Source organism: Mustela putorius, unplaced genomic scaffold, assembly GCF_011764305.1.
Source record: "Mustela putorius furo isolate JIRA1106 unplaced genomic scaffold, ASM1176430v1.1 tig00000224_pilon_pilon_pilon, whole genome shotgun sequence".
NCBI lineage: Eukaryota > Metazoa > Chordata > Mammalia > Carnivora > Mustelidae > Mustela > Mustela putorius.
Genome location: NW_025421321.1, coordinates 30,378,020 through 30,399,194, shown reverse-complemented (window position 1 = coordinate 30,399,194; position 21,175 = coordinate 30,378,020). Strand labels below are relative to the sequence as shown.

General features: G+C 38.5%; 1 protein-coding gene across 4 annotated transcripts in view; it reads left to right on the top strand.

The window, feature by feature from the left end:
* The window catches only part of XPO1 (exportin 1), a 46,896-nt gene extending 37,005 nt beyond the window's left edge, over positions 1-9,891 (top strand). For all 4 annotated transcript variants that reach the window (XM_004742027.3, XM_004742026.2, XM_045077885.1 and 1 more), the window contains 11 exons: positions 14-170; positions 270-433; positions 1,294-1,428; positions 1,714-1,897; positions 2,198-2,304; positions 4,044-4,238; positions 5,575-5,743; positions 6,430-6,564; positions 7,068-7,227; positions 7,311-7,407; positions 8,830-9,891. In XM_004742027.3, the coding sequence (XP_004742084.1) occupies positions 14-170; positions 270-433; positions 1,294-1,428; positions 1,714-1,897; positions 2,198-2,304; positions 4,044-4,238; positions 5,575-5,743; positions 6,430-6,564; positions 7,068-7,227; positions 7,311-7,407; positions 8,830-8,976 (1,650 nt within the window). In that variant the 3' untranslated portion in view covers positions 8,977-9,891. The remainder of the gene's footprint in view (positions 1-13; positions 171-269; positions 434-1,293; positions 1,429-1,713; positions 1,898-2,197; positions 2,305-4,043; positions 4,239-5,574; positions 5,744-6,429; positions 6,565-7,067; positions 7,228-7,310; positions 7,408-8,829) is intronic.
* The last annotated feature ends 11,284 nt before the right edge of the window (positions 9,892-21,175 follow it).

Below are 21,175 nucleotides of genomic sequence, written 5' to 3'. Positions count from 1 at the left end.
TCTTATTTTACAGGATCTATTAGGATTATGTGAACAGAAAAGAGGCAAAGATAATAAAGCTATTATTGCATCAAATATCATGTACATAGTAGGTCAATATCCAAGGTTTTTAAGAGCTCACTGGAAGTTTTTGAAGACTGTAGTTAACAAGTTGTTTGAATTCATGCATGGTAAATCTTCTTTAATATATATATATTACTTAGCTATTTACTGAACAAAACAAAAATTTTTTCTTGAAAATTTTTTGAAAAATGTTTTTGTTTCCTTAGAGACACATGACGGAGTCCAAGACATGGCTTGTGATACTTTCATTAAAATAGCTCAGAAATGCCGCAGGCATTTTGTTCAGGTTCAGGTTGGAGAAGTAATGCCATTTATTGATGAAATTTTGAACAATATCAACACTATAATTTGTGATCTTCAGCCTCAACAGGTATATAGAACACTAAGCCTTTTCTTAGAAGAGTAGTAGGGGTGCCTGTGTGGCTCAGTCATTAGGCGTCTGCCCTTGGCTCAGGTCATGATCCCAGGCCTGGGATCAAGCCCCACATCGGGCTTCCTGCTCAACAGAGAGTCTGCTTCTCCCTCTTCCATTCCCCCTGCTTGTGTTCCGTCTCTTGCAGTCTCTACCAAATAAATAAGTAAAATCTTAAAAAGAGAGAGAGAGGGAAAGAAAGAAAGCAGTATTGGGGCCCCTGAGTGGCTCAGGCCGTTGAGCATCCAGTCCTGCTCTCTGGGTGATGAGACTGGGCATGGAGCCTAAGATTCTCTCTCCCTCTACCCCCCCCACCAAATGTAGTCACTTTTTGTTGTTGTTGTTTTTAAGGTTTATTTGACAGAACATACATGGGGTTGGGAGGGCTATATGCTTAACTGAGCCACACAGGTATCCCGTGACTACTGTTTTACTCAGAATTTATGAATGGCAGTAGAGAGAGTGCCACCATTGGATTCAGTTCACGTGTCTGTGGCTAATTTTTTTTTTTTTTTAATTCCACTATAGTTAACATACGGTGTTAGTTTTCGTGTATAATATAGTGAGTCAACAGTTCCATACATCACCCAGTGCACTCCTTAATCATCACCTTTTTTACCCCCACCCCCACCCACCTCTCTGCTGAAGTGGTTAAATTTTCATAGTGGAGCAAAAATTTAGGCAAAAGTTTGACAGGCTTTTTTCCTGCCTAATGTAAGTATTTCTCAGACTCAAAAAATAGGTTCTAATACATACGTGAATTGCTTGTGTGTAGTTTTCCTTATGCATAAAAGTGAAATGTCTGCCTTTTTATATAGGTCCATACATTTTATGAAGCTGTCGGGTACATGATTGGTGCACAAACAGACCAAACAGTACAAGAACATTTGATAGAAAAATATATGCTACTCCCTAATCAGGTTTGGGATAGCATAATCCAGCAGGCAACCAAAGTAAGTTTTACTCTTCTTTTCTCAAGTCCTAATGGAATTCAAGAAGACCGTGTTGTTCACAAAAGTAGTAAAAATTATACCGTAATTGTATTTTGTTTTGTTGATATATTGGGACTGTTACTCTATACTTAGTTATACTTGTAGGTATAAAGACTTCTTGTTTTACTATTTTTAATTATAAATGTGATGGTGGTTTGGAGTAGGGTGTGGGTAGTGGTTTTTGCTTTAGTAATTACAAAGATAATTTTCATGTGATAAACGAAATTTGTTATTTGTCCTTCACAGAATGTGGATATACTTAAAGATCCTGAAACAGTTAAGCAGCTCGGTAGCATATTGAAAACAAATGTTAGAGCCTGCAAAGCTGTCGGACATCCCTTTGTAATTCAGCTTGGGAGAATTTATTTAGATATGCTTAATGTATACAAGTGCCTCAGTGAAAATATTTCAGCAGCTATCCAAGCTAATGGTAAGTGCTTCTGAATTTTTGTGGAATGGTGAAATAACAAATCAGTTCTCCATTCACAGTCTTAGTGTAAGCATTCATTTCTTACAGATTTAAGTTAACTCTCCCAATGTCCAAATGACCATAGACAGTTATTTTTAATGAGTTGCTTACATCTTTCCCTTGTAAAATTACTCTTAGTTTATTTTCCCTTGTCTTTATGTTTTTGAGTGGTAAGTCAGAACTATTATATCTGAAGTACATGTAACTGCCAGTGTAGAATTTTAGTTGTCAAGTTGGATTTCACTGGATTTTGTTTTTTAGGTGAGATGGTTACAAAGCAACCGTTGATTAGAAGCATGCGAACAGTAAAAAGGGAAACTTTAAAGTTAATATCTGGTTGGGTGAGCCGATCCAATGATCCACAGATGGTATGTGAAATGTTACACTTTTTAAGTGAATGCTGTATTCTCTGATATGTGCATGTAGCTCATTTAAAGGTAATTTAAATGGTAGGTTTGGCATTATCTTGCAGTGTCCTCTATTTTTCAGACTCCTTGAATACTTGAAAATACTATTATGTATACCATCTTCCTAAGAAATTGCTGTTAGTAGGGGACAGTAGTGATGAGTAACAAAGTGTCTTGAGTCCCTTTTTCCCCTATGGATAGTAAACATTCTGATGAAATTTTTTCTTCATGAAGTGTTTCTTCATGAATCTTCAGAGCAACTTACAAAGCTGTCAATAGTTTGCCTCTGTAGTGAAAGTAAGGAAGTAAGGGCCTTCCCAGTGGAAGTTTTAAGTCTGTTTTACTCTTCTTTCTTTTAGTTTTAAATCATTTCCAGAAAGGAAAATGATTTTTCAGAAACTAAATGAGGCTCCATATATGCCTCAACTTGGGAAAATGTGTGTTAGTACTTTCTTTAAGTGTGTATTTTTAATTTATTCTGCCATTTCATTCTTTTCAAGCTTGGAATATTACAAGGAATCCTGTCATGTTAGTCTTTGCTGTATGCAAATAAATAGTGGTTGATAAGTGTACTGTTTATTTTCATAACTTTAAAATTTCGGTATTGTTTGTACAGATAAGGAGATACTTTTCAGGGAACTTGTTCAGAAAACAGTTATGGAATTCTCAGCATATCAGATATTGAAAGGTTTCGAACACCTGTATTATGAGATCAGAACTTACTTCAAATTCGAAATTAGATGAGATGAATGAAAGGAATTGTGAAGTTCATAATTACAATAGCTTGGGCAAATTTAGGAGCGTTTGCAATCCTAAGAAGACAGTATCATTTTATAGCAAAGATTTATATTGAGGGCTGGGGCAGTGAATTAAATAACTCAAACTTTATGAACCACTTGAAGTGGGGGAAGAATTGCTGCATTTTAAGAGTAAAATGAGAATCAGTTCTGGTCTAACAGAACAAGTGGGTTATCTGAAAAATAATGTGCTTATCCTTAAAATTTTTCTAGGCCTATTTTGTATAGTAGCACACTACTAATACTGGTAACCTTTAGTTAGGAGAATTATTATTTGTAATTATTGTCCTTGTCTATTTAATAAAGAACCTATTAAAGGCACGTAAGTTACACTTTAATATGACCCTGTTTATTGAGACTCATGGAAACTCAGGGTCTTTCTGGTATGATTCTAACTCCTTTTACAATAGTAAGTAGTTTTTACTTTTATTTATTAAAGTACTTAACAGGTAGCATTCACTAAGTTTAAAAAAACAATAATTGTGAATGAGTGTCTACTCTGTATTAGATATGAGCTGCTTGGATTTTACAGATATTATTCATTGACAGAATTGATACAGTATTGGTTAGGACTCTATTTCATTCCATTAGGCAAGTTATCCCACGTGCAGTACCCCTAGAATCTTGGTCCTGCCACAGTAATTTGGAGCCCGTCACTTGATTTTGGGCCCAAGTTACCTTTATAATTACAGATTTGAACTCTGAATATGTCTGTGGCTCTTCCCAGCCTATTATGGTTTCTTGGTTTCTTTTGGTAAAAAGTTTTAAAATCCAAAACCAAATTAAAACATGGGATTTTCCAGTTTAAAGCAGATACTCCGTCTAAATGTCAATACAACACTGATCTGTTTTCATATTGTTAGCAAGTAGAATAAAACCTAAAAGTTTTTATTTTTTTTATAGGTAGCTGAAAATTTTGTTCCTCCTCTATTGGATGCAGTTCTCATTGATTATCAGAGAAATGTCCCAGCTGCTAGAGAACCAGAAGTGCTTAGTACTATGGCTATTATTGTCAACAAGTTAGGAGGACATATAACAGCTGAAATACCTCAAATATTTGATGCTGTTTTTGAATGCACATTGAATATGATAAATAAGGTATGTGGTATACATTTCAATTATGGGAAATTCTGTAGTATATATTCTTTAAGTTAAAAGCATAAATAAATGATACCTCTGAGAGTAGCATAAGTTTTAAGCTCTGGAGTTCAAATATTTGGATTTGTAGACCAGAGAAACACTTACCTTTTTGTTTGTTTGTTTGTTTAAGATTTTATTTATTTGAGAGAGAGCACAAGCATGAATCAGGGGAGGGGTGGAAGTCATGGGAGAAGCAGACTCCCCACTGAGCAGGGAGCCCAATACTGGGTCTGAATCCTAGGACCCTAAACTGACTGAGCCAGACACTAGACCAGCTGAGCCACGCAGGCACTCCAGAAGTACTTTTTTAAAAATTTATAATTTAAAAGATCTTGGAGTACCTGTGTGGCTCAGACAGTTGAACTTCTTGACTCTTGGTGGTCTCGATCTCCAGGTTTTAAGATAAAGCCCCATCTCCAGGCCCTGCACTTAGTGGGGAGTCTGCTTAAAGATTCTCTCCCTCTGCTCCCTCCCAAGTACACTGCCCACCTCCTCAAGCAAATAAATCTTTAATTTTAAAAAGACCTTAACAAAATAGTAAATTAGATAGAGTGTAACATTAAAATAGCCGCTAGCATTTAGTGATAAGTTGCTGTATTTTAAGCATTAAAAATTTAGTGACACTGTCCTGGGATCAAGCTCCGCATTGGGGCTCTTTGCTTTGTGGGGAACCACCTTCTCCCCCGCTTTTATTTTTATATATATATATAATTTTTTCCCCCTAAGATTTCATTTATTTATTTGACAGAGACGCAGGGGGAGTGGAGAGGGAGAAGTAGACTCCATCCATGCTGAGCATGGAGCCCAATGTGGGGCTCAATCCCAGGACCCTGGGATCATGAGGCAAGGCAGACGCTTAATGACTGAAACACCCAGGCATCCTGAAATGGGAAAATAAATTAACCAAGAAGGGAAAGTGTAGATAAAAGTATACAGGTTTACACAGCAGCTAAAAAATTTTCAGATCTGTATTACTGATCTTGAAGTCACTCATAACATGGTAGTAACAGTCTCAGTGTAACTAGAAAATGTGATGTTCTTTCTGTGGGTTTTGAGGAATTCTCTTTATAATGTGACCTTCATGTTAGTAATTCATTTGTGTAATAATTGGTAATTTCATCTTCGATGGGACTCAGATTATATTGTCTTCAGGTTTCCTTGCAGTCACGAGGCCGCATGGCTTATGAGGCCCACTAACAACTCCAAACCTTTATACTAAATTAGGATTTACTTTTTCTTTCTTACCTAACATAACAAGGCATTGAAATATTTTGTTCTCACCATTTGTTTTTAGGACTTTGAAGAATATCCTGAACACAGAACGAACTTTTTCTTACTACTTCAGGCTGTCAATTCTCATTGTTTCCCAGCATTCCTGGCTATACCACCTGCACAATTTAAACTTGTTTTGGATTCCATTATTTGGGCTTTTAAACATACTATGAGGAACGTTGCAGATACAGGTAAATACACATGTCCTTTCATTCATTTTATTCATTTGTCCCACAAATCCACAGGCTCTTAGAAATAGATGTGTAGGTATAGTCATATACTCGTAAGATAACAACACTTGTTATCAGGGTTTTATTGGAGTGCATCACTTACATGTGTAGGTCTAAGTAAATCCTAAAAGCAGTTGAATACTCTCTTCCATAGTTGAGTCCACAGGCAGGATCAAGTTTTACAAGGAGATGGGTGTAAAATTGAAAGTAGAGTGACATCACATCTCCACATCCTCACAAGTATGTCCTTTTTCTCATCTGCTTTTCCTTGGTGCCAGTAAGGGTTAAAATAAGGATAAAACATTACATCTTTAGCAAGAGAGGTTTTTATTTAGCTTTTAAATAGAAAATGGTTTGTGTAACAGATAGGTACTTGGTAATGCTGTTTTCAGAGTTGATTTGGAGAGAATTGACTAAACTTTCAGAAAAAGTGGAACGTTGGTAATAGTTAATACTTGGTAGTCTGTATCTAAGCAGGTATAGTTGCTAGTTGAACTCCCATTACTCAAGAAAACTTAGGCAAAGAATTTTTAGTCATTAGTGGAGGGGGGTGGTAAGAATGGCTTTTGAAACCAAGTAGTTGAGTAGGAATTCTGTATGAATGTTTCTAGACCGTAATAACTTTGTTGGTGTTCTGTACATTTTAGGCTTACAGATACTTTTTACACTCTTACAAAATGTTGCACAAGAAGAAGCTGCAGCTCAGAGTTTCTATCAGACTTATTTTTGTGATATTCTTCAGCATATCTTTTCTGTTGTGACAGACACCTCACATACTGCTGGTAAGAATTTATCGCCATGGGGGTGCCTGGGTGGCTTATTGGGTTAATAAGCCTCTGCCTTTAGCTCAGGTCATGATCTCAGGGTCCTGAGATAAGAGCCCCCATATCGGGCTCTCTGCTCAGCGGAGAGCCTGCTTCCTCTTCTCTCTCTCTGCCTGCCCCTCTGCCTACTTGTGATCTCTCTCTCTGAAAAATAAATAAAAATAAAATCTTTAAAAAAAAAAAATCTAGGGCACCTGGGTGGCTCAGTGGGTTAAGCCGCTGCCTTCGGCTCAGGTCATGATCTCGGGGTCCTGGGATCGAGTCCCACATCGGGCTCTCTGCTCAGCAGGGAGCCTGCTTCCTCCTCTCTCTCTCTGCCTGCCTCTCTGCCTACTTGTAATCTCTCTCTGTCAAATAAATAAATAAAATCTTTAAAAAAAAAATCTATAGCCATGAAAATGTTAAGTGTTCTGTTTGTTATTACTGCCTGTTGGAGTGAATAATGTTCTTTTTATCAACAGGTTTGACAATGCATGCGTCAATACTTGCATATATGTTTAATTTGGTTGAAGAAGGAAAAATAAGTACACCATTAAATCCTGGAAATCCAGTTAACAACCAGATGTTCATTCAGGAATATGTGGCAAATCTCCTTAAATCTGCATTCCCTCATCTACAAGAGTAAATATGCTTTTTAATACCCGCATACATTTTTCAGTTAAAAAAAAATAGTGATTATTTAATTGTTGTGTTTTGACTTGCAGTGCTCAAGTGAAGCTCTTTGTGACAGGGCTTTTCAGCTTAAATCAGGATATTCCTGCTTTCAAGGAACATCTTAGGGATTTCCTAGTACAAATAAAGGTATGTGCTTTGTTTGCACTTGGAGAAATATTAAAGCTAAATATGATTTAGTTGTTGTATTGTAGAATTAACCACTTTTTTGTTAAAGCAGAATGAGCGATACTCATGCTTACTAGTCCTAGACTGATTCAGAGTGAAAAACTATGAATTTGTAGTTGAGAATAAGATGGGTTTCAAATGTTCTTGGAAAGTTGTTACTAATATAATTCATTTTAGATGATATAAATGTCTTGGAATATTGGGATTACATCCATTCTTAAATTGTGAAATATGGGGAAAGAAAGACTCTTGGGAATTTCATACCCATTTTGTTACAAATCATTTAGAGAGTTAAGAGAAATGAGCAGATAATCAACTTGTTATTGCTGTTGTTACACAATGCTTCATTTAAATTTATGGGAAGAGGGATTAATCTTATAATATTTTCTTTTAAAGAAATTTAGAAGTAGGGAGGGCTGGGTGGTTCAGCTGGTTAAGTGTCTGCATTTGGCTCAGGTCATGATTCCAGGGTTCTGGGATCAAGTTCGGGTAAACCTCCCTGCTCAGTGGGGAGTCTACTGCTCCCTCTGGTGGCCATTCTGCTTGTGCTCACTTGGGCTCTCTTTCTGACAAATAAATAAAATCTTTTTAAAAAATTAAAAGAAGAAATTTAAAAGTAACATAATATCTACAAGTGCTTGACAGATTATGTTAACCTGACAAATAAGAATTGGTCGCATACATTACTCAGATTTTTTTCTTCCAAGATAGAAATAAGGCTTTTTTCAACTGTGAATATATTAGCTAAGTTGTAAGGTAGAGAATGCAAAGAATGAGAATTACCTGAAACAGTTACAAAGTCTTATCATAGTGTAACTAAACTTTATCATTAATTGTAGGAGAAATAGCTTTTTAAATCTCCTTGCTTATGAAGCGTATTATATATATATGACATCAGACTGTGCCTCTTTTAATAACCTTTTTTATCCTCAACTAACACCTTTGGTTTAACAGCTACACAGAATTGTATCAGTATATTATAATGTAGGGACACCTGGGTGACTCAATTAAGTGTCTTACCCTTGATCAGGTCATGATATCTCCAGGTCCTGGGATTGATCCCCATGTGGTGTCGGGCTCCATGCCTAGCACAGAGTCCGTTTGTGCCTCTCCCTCTGCTCCTCCCCCTGTGCATGTGAGCCGTTGCTTTCTCTAATACCTATTATCTTTAAAAATGTATGTATATACACTATAATTTAAAGCCAGCCAGTTGAAGGATAGATTTTTTTTATCATCATTGTAAACAAAACAGGGAGGTGTTTATTCTGTCTTTTTTTGTGTGGGTTTTTGGGGGTTTTGTTTATTTTTTCCCCCCTCAAAAAAAGGTAATTTTCCAAAATTGAAATTTATTATGTTAACACCTCAACTATCTTGTTTTCACAGGAGTTTGCAGGTGAAGATACTTCTGATCTGTTTTTGGAAGAAAGAGAAACAGCCCTTCGACAGGCTCAGGAAGAGAAACATAAACTTCAAATGTCTGTCCCTGGCATCCTTAATCCACATGAGATTCCAGAAGAAATGTGTGATTAAAATCAGAAGTCATGCTGGTTTTTTTGTTGTTGTTGTTGGGTTCCCCCCCCCCTGCAACTCTTGTTAGCAGAAGAAAACAGCATCTGGATATTTGTCGACCAAAATGATGCCAATTTGTAAATTAAAATGTCACCTAGTGGCCCTTTTTCTTATGTGTTTTTTGTATAAGAAATTTTCTGTGAAATATCCTTCCATTGTTTAAGCTTTTGTTTTGGTCATCTTTAGTTTGCATGAAGTTAAAAAATTAAGGCATTTTTAAAAATTTTACTTCATGCCCATTTTGTGGCTGGGATGGGGGGAGGAGGCAAATTCAATTTGAACATATACTTGTAAATTCTAATGCAAAATTACACAGTTTCCTGTAAACAATACCAATTTTTAATTAGGGAGCATTTTCTTTCTAGCCTGTATTTCAGTCTAGAAGAAAAGATAATGAGTAAAACAAATTGCGTTGTTAAGAGGATTCTAGTGCTGCATTGTCTAAAGTTAGCACCTCTTGGACTGAATCGTTTGTCTAGACTACATGTGTTACAAGTCTGTATGGCAAGTCTGCAGCAAGATCATGTGCATATCATCCCATTGTAAAGCGACTTCAAAAAAATATGGGAACACAGTTAGTTATTTTTACACAGTTCTTTTTGTTTTTGTGTGTGTGTGCTGTCGCTTGTCGACAACAGCTTTTTGTTTTCCTCAATGAGGAGTGTTGCTCATTTGTGAGCCTTCATTAACTCGAAGTGAAATGGTTAAAAATATTTATCCTGTTAGAATAGGCTGCATCTTTTTAACAACTCATTAAAAAACAAACAAAACAAAACTCTGGCTTTTGAGATGACTTATACTAATTTACATTGTTTACCAAGCTGTAGTGCTTTAAGAACACTACTTAAAAAGCAAAATAAACTTGGTTTACATTTATTTTTCTTCATTGGCTCAAAATTATTCCTACATTAAAGTGATTATATGTGTTTTAAGTATTAGGTAACATTAAGTGAAGTTGGACACTGTTGATATGCAAATATAACCTCTGCGGTTATTGGGAGTAAAGGCATAGTTGGGTTACTTGAATATGGCTCTGGTTCCCAAGAAACAAATTCCTTTGGCAGTTTACCATCCTTTGATCTTTATTTGTGGTCAAAAAGCATCTTCCCTTGGTGGTCCTGGTTAGGATTAGCTGTAACAGATTAAAGAGAAAGAGAACCCAGGTGTAAGAAGCTAGTGCAGATAATCTTGCTTAATTGTATTTTTGTCTACTATAACCTTTAGAAAGTTGCCTTAACCCTTTAGGAAAGGTAAGAGGAAGGGGGGAAATGTGTAGATGTCCTATAAAACATGAAAGGGGGTAGAACTAAGGGAATAGAAAAAGGAAACTAGCTTGGGTGAACCTGTTTCCAGAGGACTGAATCTAACCTATAAACCTAGACTAAAACCCAAGCATTTGAAGTGCCTTGTGTCCATCAGAGTCAGCAATTTTGTATAATTGCTGTACTACTCTAACTTTTATAGGCTTTGGCAAAATCATTATTTCGGTAAAATATAATCCTGTGTGAAACTTCTTTCTAGGACAGTAAATGGTAAGACTTGAAATACATTCAAAGAAGAACATTGGAAAACTTTGTTTCAAACTTTAGCTTTGTTCAAATCTTTGATTTGGTCCTGTTATTTACTGGTTTGGGCCTCAAAACCCCTTAAAAGAGGTTTTCTTGGATCAGGCAAAAGTTTAGGTTCAGATTGATTGGTCTGTTTTGAATTAGCTATGAAATGCATATGGTTGCTTTTGAGTAGCTGTCACCATTTCTGTCAGTGATCATACACAATTTTCTTATCTTCTAGTACATCCATTCTCTACCCCCTTGTTTTATTGGTATGTTCTAGATGTTGCAAGAAAACCAGGTTTGGTATGGAAGCCAGGATAGTCTGCTTTGAATTGAGAAATGATTGGCAACTGGGATTCAGCCACTGCCGAGAGTAAATTTACTTTTCCTTTTTACGTTGTATACAGGCCTCAGGACAATGTTTAAAAAAAACTGGCAATTGTCCCTCAATATATTGTATTCATTTGTGTTAATAATTAAATCCGTATGTTTTAATTGGGTTTTTAAGCTCCCTAGCTGATGACATTTCCCAACCTCCCTTAATAACCAGGTTGAAGTTCTGTGACTGAAATGAAAGCAGAAGTGATGATAAACTTCTGGAAAATATGGATATGATGGTAAGAGGTAGAGCTACTAGATCATGAAATGGAAGATGATAGAGTAGAACACCTCCATTTCCCTTTCTGACTCTGTTACTGTCATGTATTTTAATAAATTATGTGATTTATAATATTGTACAATATAGAATGATAAAAATTTTGAACTTCACAAGACAAATGTACACCTTGAATAAGAGTAATTATAGCTATGGTTTAAAAGAATCCTTTCTTCAAAGTTTATATAAGCTAAACACATTCAAAGAAAATACATAAATTCACTGAATTAAAACTTCAGATTCAGGTTTTCTTTACACAAAATTCTCAGAGATACATTCTATCCCATAATTCAATCCCATGTATGAAGCTTCTGGGATTTGAGCAAAGAGTTTTCACCAAAACCAGAGAGAACAGTGTTATCACATTAAATCTAGGGTGGGCATTTCTGGCTTAGTTGTACATTGGTCAAATTCGGGACACCCAAATGAAGGTATTTGAGAGCAGAGCACACTGATAACTGGCCATTTCACATGTTTGGCATACTGCATTCCAACTCCTGGGAACAAGTCAGTCTCAAAATTGTCACAGATTGGGAGGAAGACTAGGATTGCATAGTTAAGTGGGTCTGAATCCTGGTTTAGGCAGTCAAGTGGGGAATTTTGAGTAAGTCACTTGAAGAACAGTATCACAGAGCTAAGTCCCCCTGATAGTTGTGAGGATTTAGATATAAACATGACAATATGACTGACACCGTACTTAACTCTAGGGTGCATTTTTATTTATTCAGATTTTAGCTTCCCTGAAATTGGAGTGTTTCTTAACAATTGATGGCATATCAGCTTCCGATGGCACCACAATGCCACTGACCTGTCTGCTTGTCCATTTGTGAACTTAAGGAAATCTTAATTATTAGAAGGATAACCACAATTCTCTATTTTCTTGCAAGTGACAGCTGAGTTAGATCTTGGGACTTAAGCAGGGGAGCTGCCTACAAGCTGTAATGCAAGGAATTGTCTACCAAATTACAAACAATACAGTTTGAAGAAAGTGTGACCAGATTGATTTAATTTCAAAAAGAAAACTACAACCAATTCATGGCATTTTACTGGATTGTCAAGTACGTTGTCCAAGTTGGCAGTGTTGTGTTTTTGATACATTTTGAGATTGATGTCCTCTTAGATTTGAAATAAACCAGTAAGTAAGCCAAGTAGGAGTTACATCTTCACAGGCTTTTCCTTATTCCAGTCTAGTTAATTTGTTAGGCTTACCTATGATACAGACGTCTCATGTTTGATCCCAACAGAGATAGGCAAGGATGGAGTTTGAAAAAAAAAATACTAGAATACTTAGAGGAAATTGGTCTGATTTGGTAGTGTATGTGTTAGGATTCCTCTGAAAAAGCAACATAATTCATTCTGTCACATGACTCTTGATCTCAGGGTCCTGAGTATAAGCCCCACGTTCGGGCATAGGGCATTTTTTTTTTTTTTAAGTAAAAATAGGGGCACCTGGGTGACTTAGTTGGTTAAGTGTTGGGACTCTTGCCCTCGGCTCAGGGTTGTGAGATGGAACCCCAATTGGGGTCCACTCAGAATGTGGAGTCAGCTTGAGATTCTTCCCCACCTCCGCCCTTGCTCCTTCCCCTGTTCACTTGTGCTCTAAAATAAAATCTGTTTTTGAAAAGGTAATAACAAGGGGCGCCTGGGTGGCTCAGTGGGTTAAGCCGCTGCCTTTGGCTCAGGTCATGATCCCAGGGTCATGGGATCGAGTCCCACATCGGGCTCTGCTCAGCAGGAAGCCTGCTTCCTCCTCCCTCTGCCTGCCTCTCTGCCTACTTGTGATCTCTCTCTGTCAGATAAATAAATGAAATCTTTAAAAAAAAAAAAAAGGTAAAAACAAATGAAGTGTATCTAGTTATTAGTTATAATATATAGCATTTTTTAAAATAATCTCTATATCCAACATCGGTTTTGAACTTAAACCCGGAAATGAAGAGTCACATGCTCCTCCACCAACTGAGTCAGCTGGGCACGCCTTTAAGTAGTACTTTTGATAAGTACTGTTGTAAAGTTTCCCTTACCAGGGGTGCCTGAGTGGCTCAGTGGGTTAAGCCTCTGCCTTCAACTCAGGCCATGATCTCAGGGTCCTGGGATTGAGCCCCACATCGGGGCTCTCTGCTCAGCGGGGAGCCTGCTTCTCCCTCTCTCTCTGCCTGCCTCTCTGCCTGCTTGTGATCTCTCTCTCTCCGTCAAATAAATAAATAAAATCTTTAAAAAAAAAAGTTTCTCTTACCATCTTTTGCACTTTCCATTTCTCTAAGACATTCTGAGTAAATTCAGAAGATTAACAGGAATTCCATAATAATCTAGTGCGTGTTCAGGTTTCCCCAACAGTTCCTGAAAATGTCTATCATGGCTTGTATTTCTTAGGTTCATGTGTTTTGAACTGTATAGTTACTGAGTTGTGGGGGGTTTTGGGTTTGTTTTTTTTTTAAGATTTTATTTATTTATTTAACAGAGATCACAAGTAGGCAGAGCAGCAGGCAGAGAGAGATGGGAAAGAGGACTCCCTGCTGAGCAGAGAGCCCCACACGGGGCTCCATCCTAGGACCCTGAGATCATGACCTGAGCTGAAAGCAGAGATTTAACCCACTGAGCCACCCAGTCACACCTACAATTACTGAGTTTTTAATTTCTGTGATAATTTATTAAAATTTGGTTATTTCTTCAATTTGTTTTTTAAAATAGAGTCTTCTCACTTTTCCCATGAATTACATCATAGGGTATATTTTATAGCATCCATTACTCAGATTGACAAAAGTGCCCCTGACCTATCTCCCCACTGGTAACCTTTAAAATTTAATTCTCTTGACCCTAGGGGAAAAACACTAGCTTATCGGGGTTTCACTTTCTGTGGTTCCAGTTAACTGGAGGTCAACTGCAGTCCGGAAGCAAGTGATCCTTCTGACCAATCATCAAGTCAGTAGTAACCTAGTGGTACGTCCCAATGCCTGCGTCATTTACCTCCCACATCTCTTCACATAAGCATTTTGACATCACATTATCACAGGAAGGGTGAGTACAGTACAATAAGATAATTTTGAGAGATCACATTTATTTTAATATAGTATAAGTTTATAATTGTCCCATTTTATTGTTAATCACTTTAGTCACTTCCTGTGCCGAATTTAGAAATTGAACTCTAGAGGTGCCTGGGTGGCTCAGTGGGTTAAAGCCTCTGCCTTCGGCTTAGGTCATGATCCCAGGGTCCTGGGATCCAGCCCCAAATCAGGCTCTCTGCTCGGCAGGGAGCCTGCTTCCTCCTCTCTCTCTCTCTCTCTCTCTCTCTCTCTGCCTGCCTCTCTGCCTACTTGTGATCTCTGTCTGTCAAATAAATAAATAAAACCTTAAAAATAAAAACTGAACTCTATCATAGGTATGTAGGTATAGGAGAAGACAGTATATATAGATTCAGTACTGTGTGGTTTCAGGCATCCACTGAGGGGTCTTGGAACATATTCTCCCACAAATAAGATGGTACTACTGTGGGGGCGCCTGGGTGGCTCAGTGGGTTAAAGTCTCTGCCTTTGGCTCAGGTCATGATCGAGCCCCACATCAGGCTCTCTGCTCAGCAGGGAGCCTGCTTCCTCCTTTCTTTCTCTCTGCCTGCCTCTCAGCCTACTTGTGATCTCTGTCTGTCAAATAAATAAATAAATAAATCTTAAAAAAAAAAAAAAAAAAAAGATGGTACTACTGTGCATTTAAAAGAATTTTTTTTTTTTAAGATTGATTTTATTAGACAGCAAGAGTGGGGAAAGGGGATCAGGTTCTATACTAAACAGGGAGCTCTCACTCAGGCTCCATCCCAGGACCCTGAGATTAGGACCAGAGCTGAAGGCAGATGCTTAACCAACTGAGCCACCTAGGTGCCTCTGTTAAAAACATTTGAACTTGTTTTTTGTTTTGCTCCATGTAACAAAAAAAGTAATAATAGTGACTGTTTATTTTGTGCTTGTGTCAGTGAAGTCCCGAGTTAACCAACATAGAATTTGTGAAGCTCAGCTTTATATCACTAGGGTTCTGGTAATTTAGGAATTTTTTTGTATCCCTGGCACCTGGATTAACCCCAACTTCAAATACAGCTGCAGAAGTTTCAACTACTGTATCTGCATTCTAGACAGCAGAGAGGAAGAAAGCTTCCCCTTATAAGACTTGAAAGTCTCAGGAACTGATTAGAACACTTTGAAGTACCTGCCCATGCCCCACCCAAGAGCAGCACAGAAATACAGTCTTGAAGCTGGATGCATTACTGTTGTGAATACAATTGGCATTCTATTTAAGAAGGTGAAGAGTAAATTGAAGAAACTTAACAGGCTTTACCACAGGTTCAAAATGTCTTAAGTGAAAATAAAGGACAAAAGGCAGTTGACTTAATGGGAAAAGCAAAATCTTCCCTAGCATTCAAGTACCAATAATGCCAAAGAAATTGTTCCTGTGGTGGTGACAGCTGCCTTTGTCATTCACTGACCACAATTTGGGGGGGAAAAATCCATCTATACAGGGTAGCAGACAAAACCATTTATTTGTCTTCGTTGCTAATTGCTGTGTGCAGTAGATTTTCAAGACAAATAAAAGACTACAAAAACTAATATCCTGACTTTACAAATGAAAACTTTAAAGTGTCCTAAAGGAGAGGAGAAACTACAGCAGTTGAGGGGGAAGAGTCGTGTCTAAGAGTTGGGAAAGTTTAGATGGGAAATCTTTCATTTCCATTGAAAAGGTGGGGGGGGTACGCTCTTTTAGAAAAATGGATATCTAAAATTCCAAACTCCTTTCTGTGATCCACTCCTGATTGACCTAATACCCAAACAGTAATATTGCTCTCACTTCTCTGTTAGGATACCCGAGAAAATTTTATCTTTTTCCCAAGAGTTTGCCAACTAACTAGGTCTTTCTTTTCTGACATGGAAGCATTTGCTCCACTTTCAGAAATCATTCTTTAGGGTGCATGGCTGACTCAACTGGTGGAGCATGTGACTCTGGATCTCAGAGTTGTGAGTTTAAGCCCCACATTGGGTGTAGAGATTACTTAAAAAAAAATTCTCCTTTGTCATCTTCACTCTAGGAGGATTTCTTAGGAGACTACTGAGTCAACATGCACTTAATTTATTAAGTCTCTCTTCTCTTAGCCTGTTGAACAAGACCAGAATTTTGTTTTGTTTTGTTTAAGGTTTTATTTATTTATTTGATAGAGATCACAAGGCAAAGGCTTAACCTACTGAGCCCCCCAGGTGCCCCAAGACCAGAGGGTTTTTTTTTTGTTTGTTTTATTTTGTTTTCTGTTTTTAATTTTATTTATTTGACACACAGAGATCACAAGTAGGCAGAGAGGCAGGCAGAGAGAGGGGGAAGCAGGCTCCCTGCTGAGCAGAGAGCCCGATGCAGGGCTCGATCCCAGGACCCTGGGATCATGACCCAAGCTGAAGGCAGAGGCTTAACCCACTGAGCGACCCAGGTGCCCCAAGACGAGAGTTTTAATGCAAGCTGGGATACACTCTATATTGTATGCCAGGAGAAGTACATAAGAGATCTAGCCTGAACATTAATTCTCTGTACTTGCTACCCTAACTGAAGTCTCCGACTCAGAATGTCCTTTCCCCTGAGTCTTGGGTCTCATATACTAATGAGATCAAATATTCAAAATGAGGTCAGCCATATTCAATATGCCCATCAATTAAGAGCAAACTATTCTTAACTATATTTCTCCTTTTTATGATTCATGCAGTTCATAGACACAGATATAAGTGCTGTACTCCTCCCCTTGTTTTCCACACTATTGATGAGGGTCTACAAGAAATCCTCTCAGCCCTGAGTCCATCCCCCGAGTTACTCCCTAGATCCACCTGGGTCTTCATCATCAAGGACACTTAAGAGGACATAATGTCCTGAGCTGTGAAGTTGGCCTACCTGCCCTTTGGGTTGCCTTAAGCTTACAAGTAGTGTTTGTTTTTTTACTTTTTTAAAAATTATTTGAGAGAGTGAGTGAGTGAGCATGAGTTGGGGAAGGCGGAGGGGAGAGAGAGAATCTCAAGCAGACTCCCTGCCTAGTGCAAAGCCTGACCTAGGGCATGATCTCACAACCATGAGACCATGACCTGAGCTGAAATCAAAAGTTGGAACTCAACCAACTAGGCTACCCAGGCACCCCTGTTGTTTTCTTTAAAAAGACTCTCAGAGGGGTGCCTGGGTGTCTCAGTTAAGGATAACTCCAGGTCATGATCCAGCAAGGAGTCTGCTTCTCCCTCTCTGTTGCCCACACCCCTGTTCTTGTTACCTCTCTCTCAGTTATACTCTCTCTCTCCCTCAAATAAATAAATAAAATCTTAAAAAAAAAAAAAAAAAAGCACTCTCAGAGAAGAAATAATTAGCTGGTTATTAGCCTATAGGAAGAAAATTTTCTACTTCTGAGGGTGTTTGCATCTGCTTCGTGGGTGAGCTGTTAATAGGATATAGAAAAATAGAGACTGTGCAAGCAAGAAAAGTAAACAAAACTACTCCATACCCTCAGAGTTCAGAAAAGTTATTGAACCAACAAATAAGAAGAGAGTATTATATTAAAGGTAAATTTAGAGAACCAAAAAGGAACCTTTCCAAATTAAAGAATACAGAAATAACTTAAGAGTTGAAGGATAAATTGGGGAAATCTCCCCAAAATCAAGTAAAAAGACAAAAAAGATGGAAACTAAGAAATAAACTATTTTAAAAAATTAGAAGACCAGTTCAAAAGTTTTATGATTCCCAAATCACATAAACAGAGGAAATGGAGGGAAGGAAAAAAAAAAATCAAAGAATTCAAGAAAATTTCCCGGATTGGAAAGACATCAATTTTCTGATTGAAGGTTCCCACCACATACTCATCCCATAAAATGAAAATGGATACCAACAATGTATGTCATTAAAGTTCAGAACACTAGAACAAAGAAAAAAATAATGTACACATGTTTCTAGAGAGAAAAGCTTATTACATAAAAGGATCCAAAAATCAGAATGGACCTCTTGATAGTTAATACTAGAAAGTCTTCAAAATTTGGAAAGAAAATGATTCCCAACCTTGAATTCTTTTTTTTTTTTTTTAAGATTTTATTTATTTATTCGACAGACAGAGATCACAAGTAGGCAGAGAGGCAGGCAGAGAGAGAGGTGGAAGCTGGCTCCCTGCTGAGCAGAGAGCCCGATGCCAATCCCAGAACCCTGGGACCATGACCCAAGCAGAAGGCAGAGGCTTTAACCCACTGAGCCACCCAGGCGCCCCAACCAACCTTGAAATCTTTATTCAGCAAATCAAGTATGAATCATAGAATATTGAATTGTTAGATAATCAGGATCTAAATAATTTTCCTCCCGTATGGTCTTTCTCAGAAACCATTGGAGGATACACTCAAACAAAACAAGGGAATAAACAAGACATAAGATACGAAAAAGGACATTGACACCATGGAGTGGCAAAGCTGTCCCCCAGGATGATGGTGAAGAGAATCCCCCCAAAAAACCAGCCAAGAACCAGCCAAGGCTTAGAAGCAAATTTGTCTAGATCCAGGAGGGACTTTCTTTAGAAAGATGAAAGTGACATTGCTTAAAGCAGTAAGTCACATATATTAAAGTTATTGCTAATATTTTTAAATATTTGGGTTTGTCACTTTTTCAAAATTACTGTAGTTATTTTTTAGGATTTTATTTTTTATTTTATTTTTTTAAAGATTTTATTTATTTATTTGACAGACAGAGATCACAAAGCAGGCAGAGAGAGAGAGAGAGGAGGAAGCAGGCTCCCTGCTGAGCAGGGAGCCGGATTCGAGGCTCAATCCCAGGACCCTAGGATCATGACCTGAGCCGAAGGCAGAGGCTTTAACCCACTGAGTCACCCAGGTGCCCCTAGGATTTTATTTTTACATAATCTCTACACCCAACATGTGTGCCCCCAAATTTACCATAGTTATTGACTCCCCTAGCTGTAGCTTATCATTAAATTCATTAAATAACATATGCATTGCCATATGACAAATAATGTCCTAAAAATTATTTTATAGTAGTGCCTGGGTGGCTCAGTTGGCTAAGCATCTGGCTCTTGATTTTGGCTCAGGTCATGATTTCAGGTTCTGTGGGATCAAGCCCCACATGGGGCTCTGCAGTCAATGGGGAGTCTGCTTAAAGATTATTTGCCATCCCCTACTCACTCTCTCTGTATAGAATAAAATCTTTATTTATGTTTATTTATTTTTTAAGACTTCATTTATTTGACAGAGAGAGATACAGTGAGAGAGGGAACACAAGGAGAGGGAGTAAGAGAGAGAGAAGCAGGCTCCCCACTGAGCAGGGAGCCCAATGCAGGACTTGATCCCAGGACCTTGGGATCATGATCCGAGCCATAGGCAGATGCTTAACAACTAAGCCACCTAGGCCCCCAATAATTTTTTTTTTTAAGATTTTATTTATTTGACAAAGAGATAGAGAGCACAAGTAGGCAGAGCAGTAGGCAGAGGAAGAGGGAAAAGCAGACTCTCTGCTGAACAGGAAGCCCGATGTGGGGCTCAGTCCCAGGACCCTGGGATCATGACCTGACCCATAGGCAGATGCTTAACTGACTAAGCCACCCAGGTGCCCCTAAAATCTTTTATTTTTTTTAAAAAAGATTTTATTTATTCATTAGCGAGAGAGTGAGCAAGACAGAGAGAGACAGAACATAAGTAGGGGCAGGGGCAGAAGGAAAGGGAAAAGCAGACACCCCGCTGAGCAGGGAGTCTCACTCTGTTGATTCCAGGACCCTGAGATCAGACCTGAGCCAAATGCAGACGTTTAACTGATTGAGCCACCCAGGTGCCCTTAATAAATAAATCTTTTAAAACTTTTTATGGGGATGTCTGGGTGGCTCAGTTGGTTGAACAGCTGCCTTTGGCCCAGGGTCATGATCCCAGGGTCCTCGATTCAAGCCCCATATTGGGCTCCCTGCTTAGTGGGGAGCCACGTTCTCCCTCTGCCCTTCCCCCTGCTCAAGCTCTCTCTCTCTATCTCAAATAAATAAAATATTTAAGAATATATAAAAATTAAAAATATTTTTATAACTTTGTTGCAATGTGATTGATTTTCTTTTTTTTTCTCCCTAAGATTTTATTTATTTCTTTGACAGAGAGCGAGCGCACACACAAGCAGGGGGAGTGGCAGACAGAGGGAGGAGAAGCAGGCTCCCTGCTGAGCAAGGAGTCCAATGTGGGACTCGATCCCATGACTTGATCTGAAGACAAACACTCAACCGACTGAGCCACCCAAGCGCCCCTGATTGATTTTCTTTCTTCTCTTTTTTCCCTTAAAGATAGAGAGATTGATTGATGACAGAGATAGCGAAAGAGGGAACGAGAGAGGGAACACAATCAAGGGGAGTGGGAGAGGGAAAAGCAGGCTTCCCCCTGAGCAGGGAGCCCGATATGGGGCTCAATCCCAGGACCCTGGGAACATGACCTGAGTTGAAGGCAGTTGCTTAACGACTGAGCCACCCAGGTACCCCCGATTTTCTTGATAAGCTTATATATTTTATTTTCTCAGAGGTCCAAAGCCTTCCTCACATTGCTCAAGGAGTTCGTGGCATAAAAACAAGAATCCCTGCACCAGAATGACCTCAGGTGTCTGCAGTTAGTTGCTAGGCTATAATAAAGTATACAAGTGGGATGTCCTGATGTCCAGTAAAAACCCTCAATGACAGGCAAGAAAAACAAAAGCAAAAATGAACTATTGAGGGGGCGCGGGGCGCCTGGGTGGCTCAGTTGGTTAAGTAGCTACCTTTGGCTCAGGTTATGATTCCTGGGTCCTGGGATCAAGCCCCATCAGGCTCCTTGCTGGGTGGGGAATCTGCTTCTCTCTTTCCCTCTGCCTGCCTGCCTGTGCTCTCTCTCTCTCGCTCGCTCTCTCTCTCTATCTCTCTTTCTGTCAAATAAATAAAATCTTTTTAAAAATGAACTAT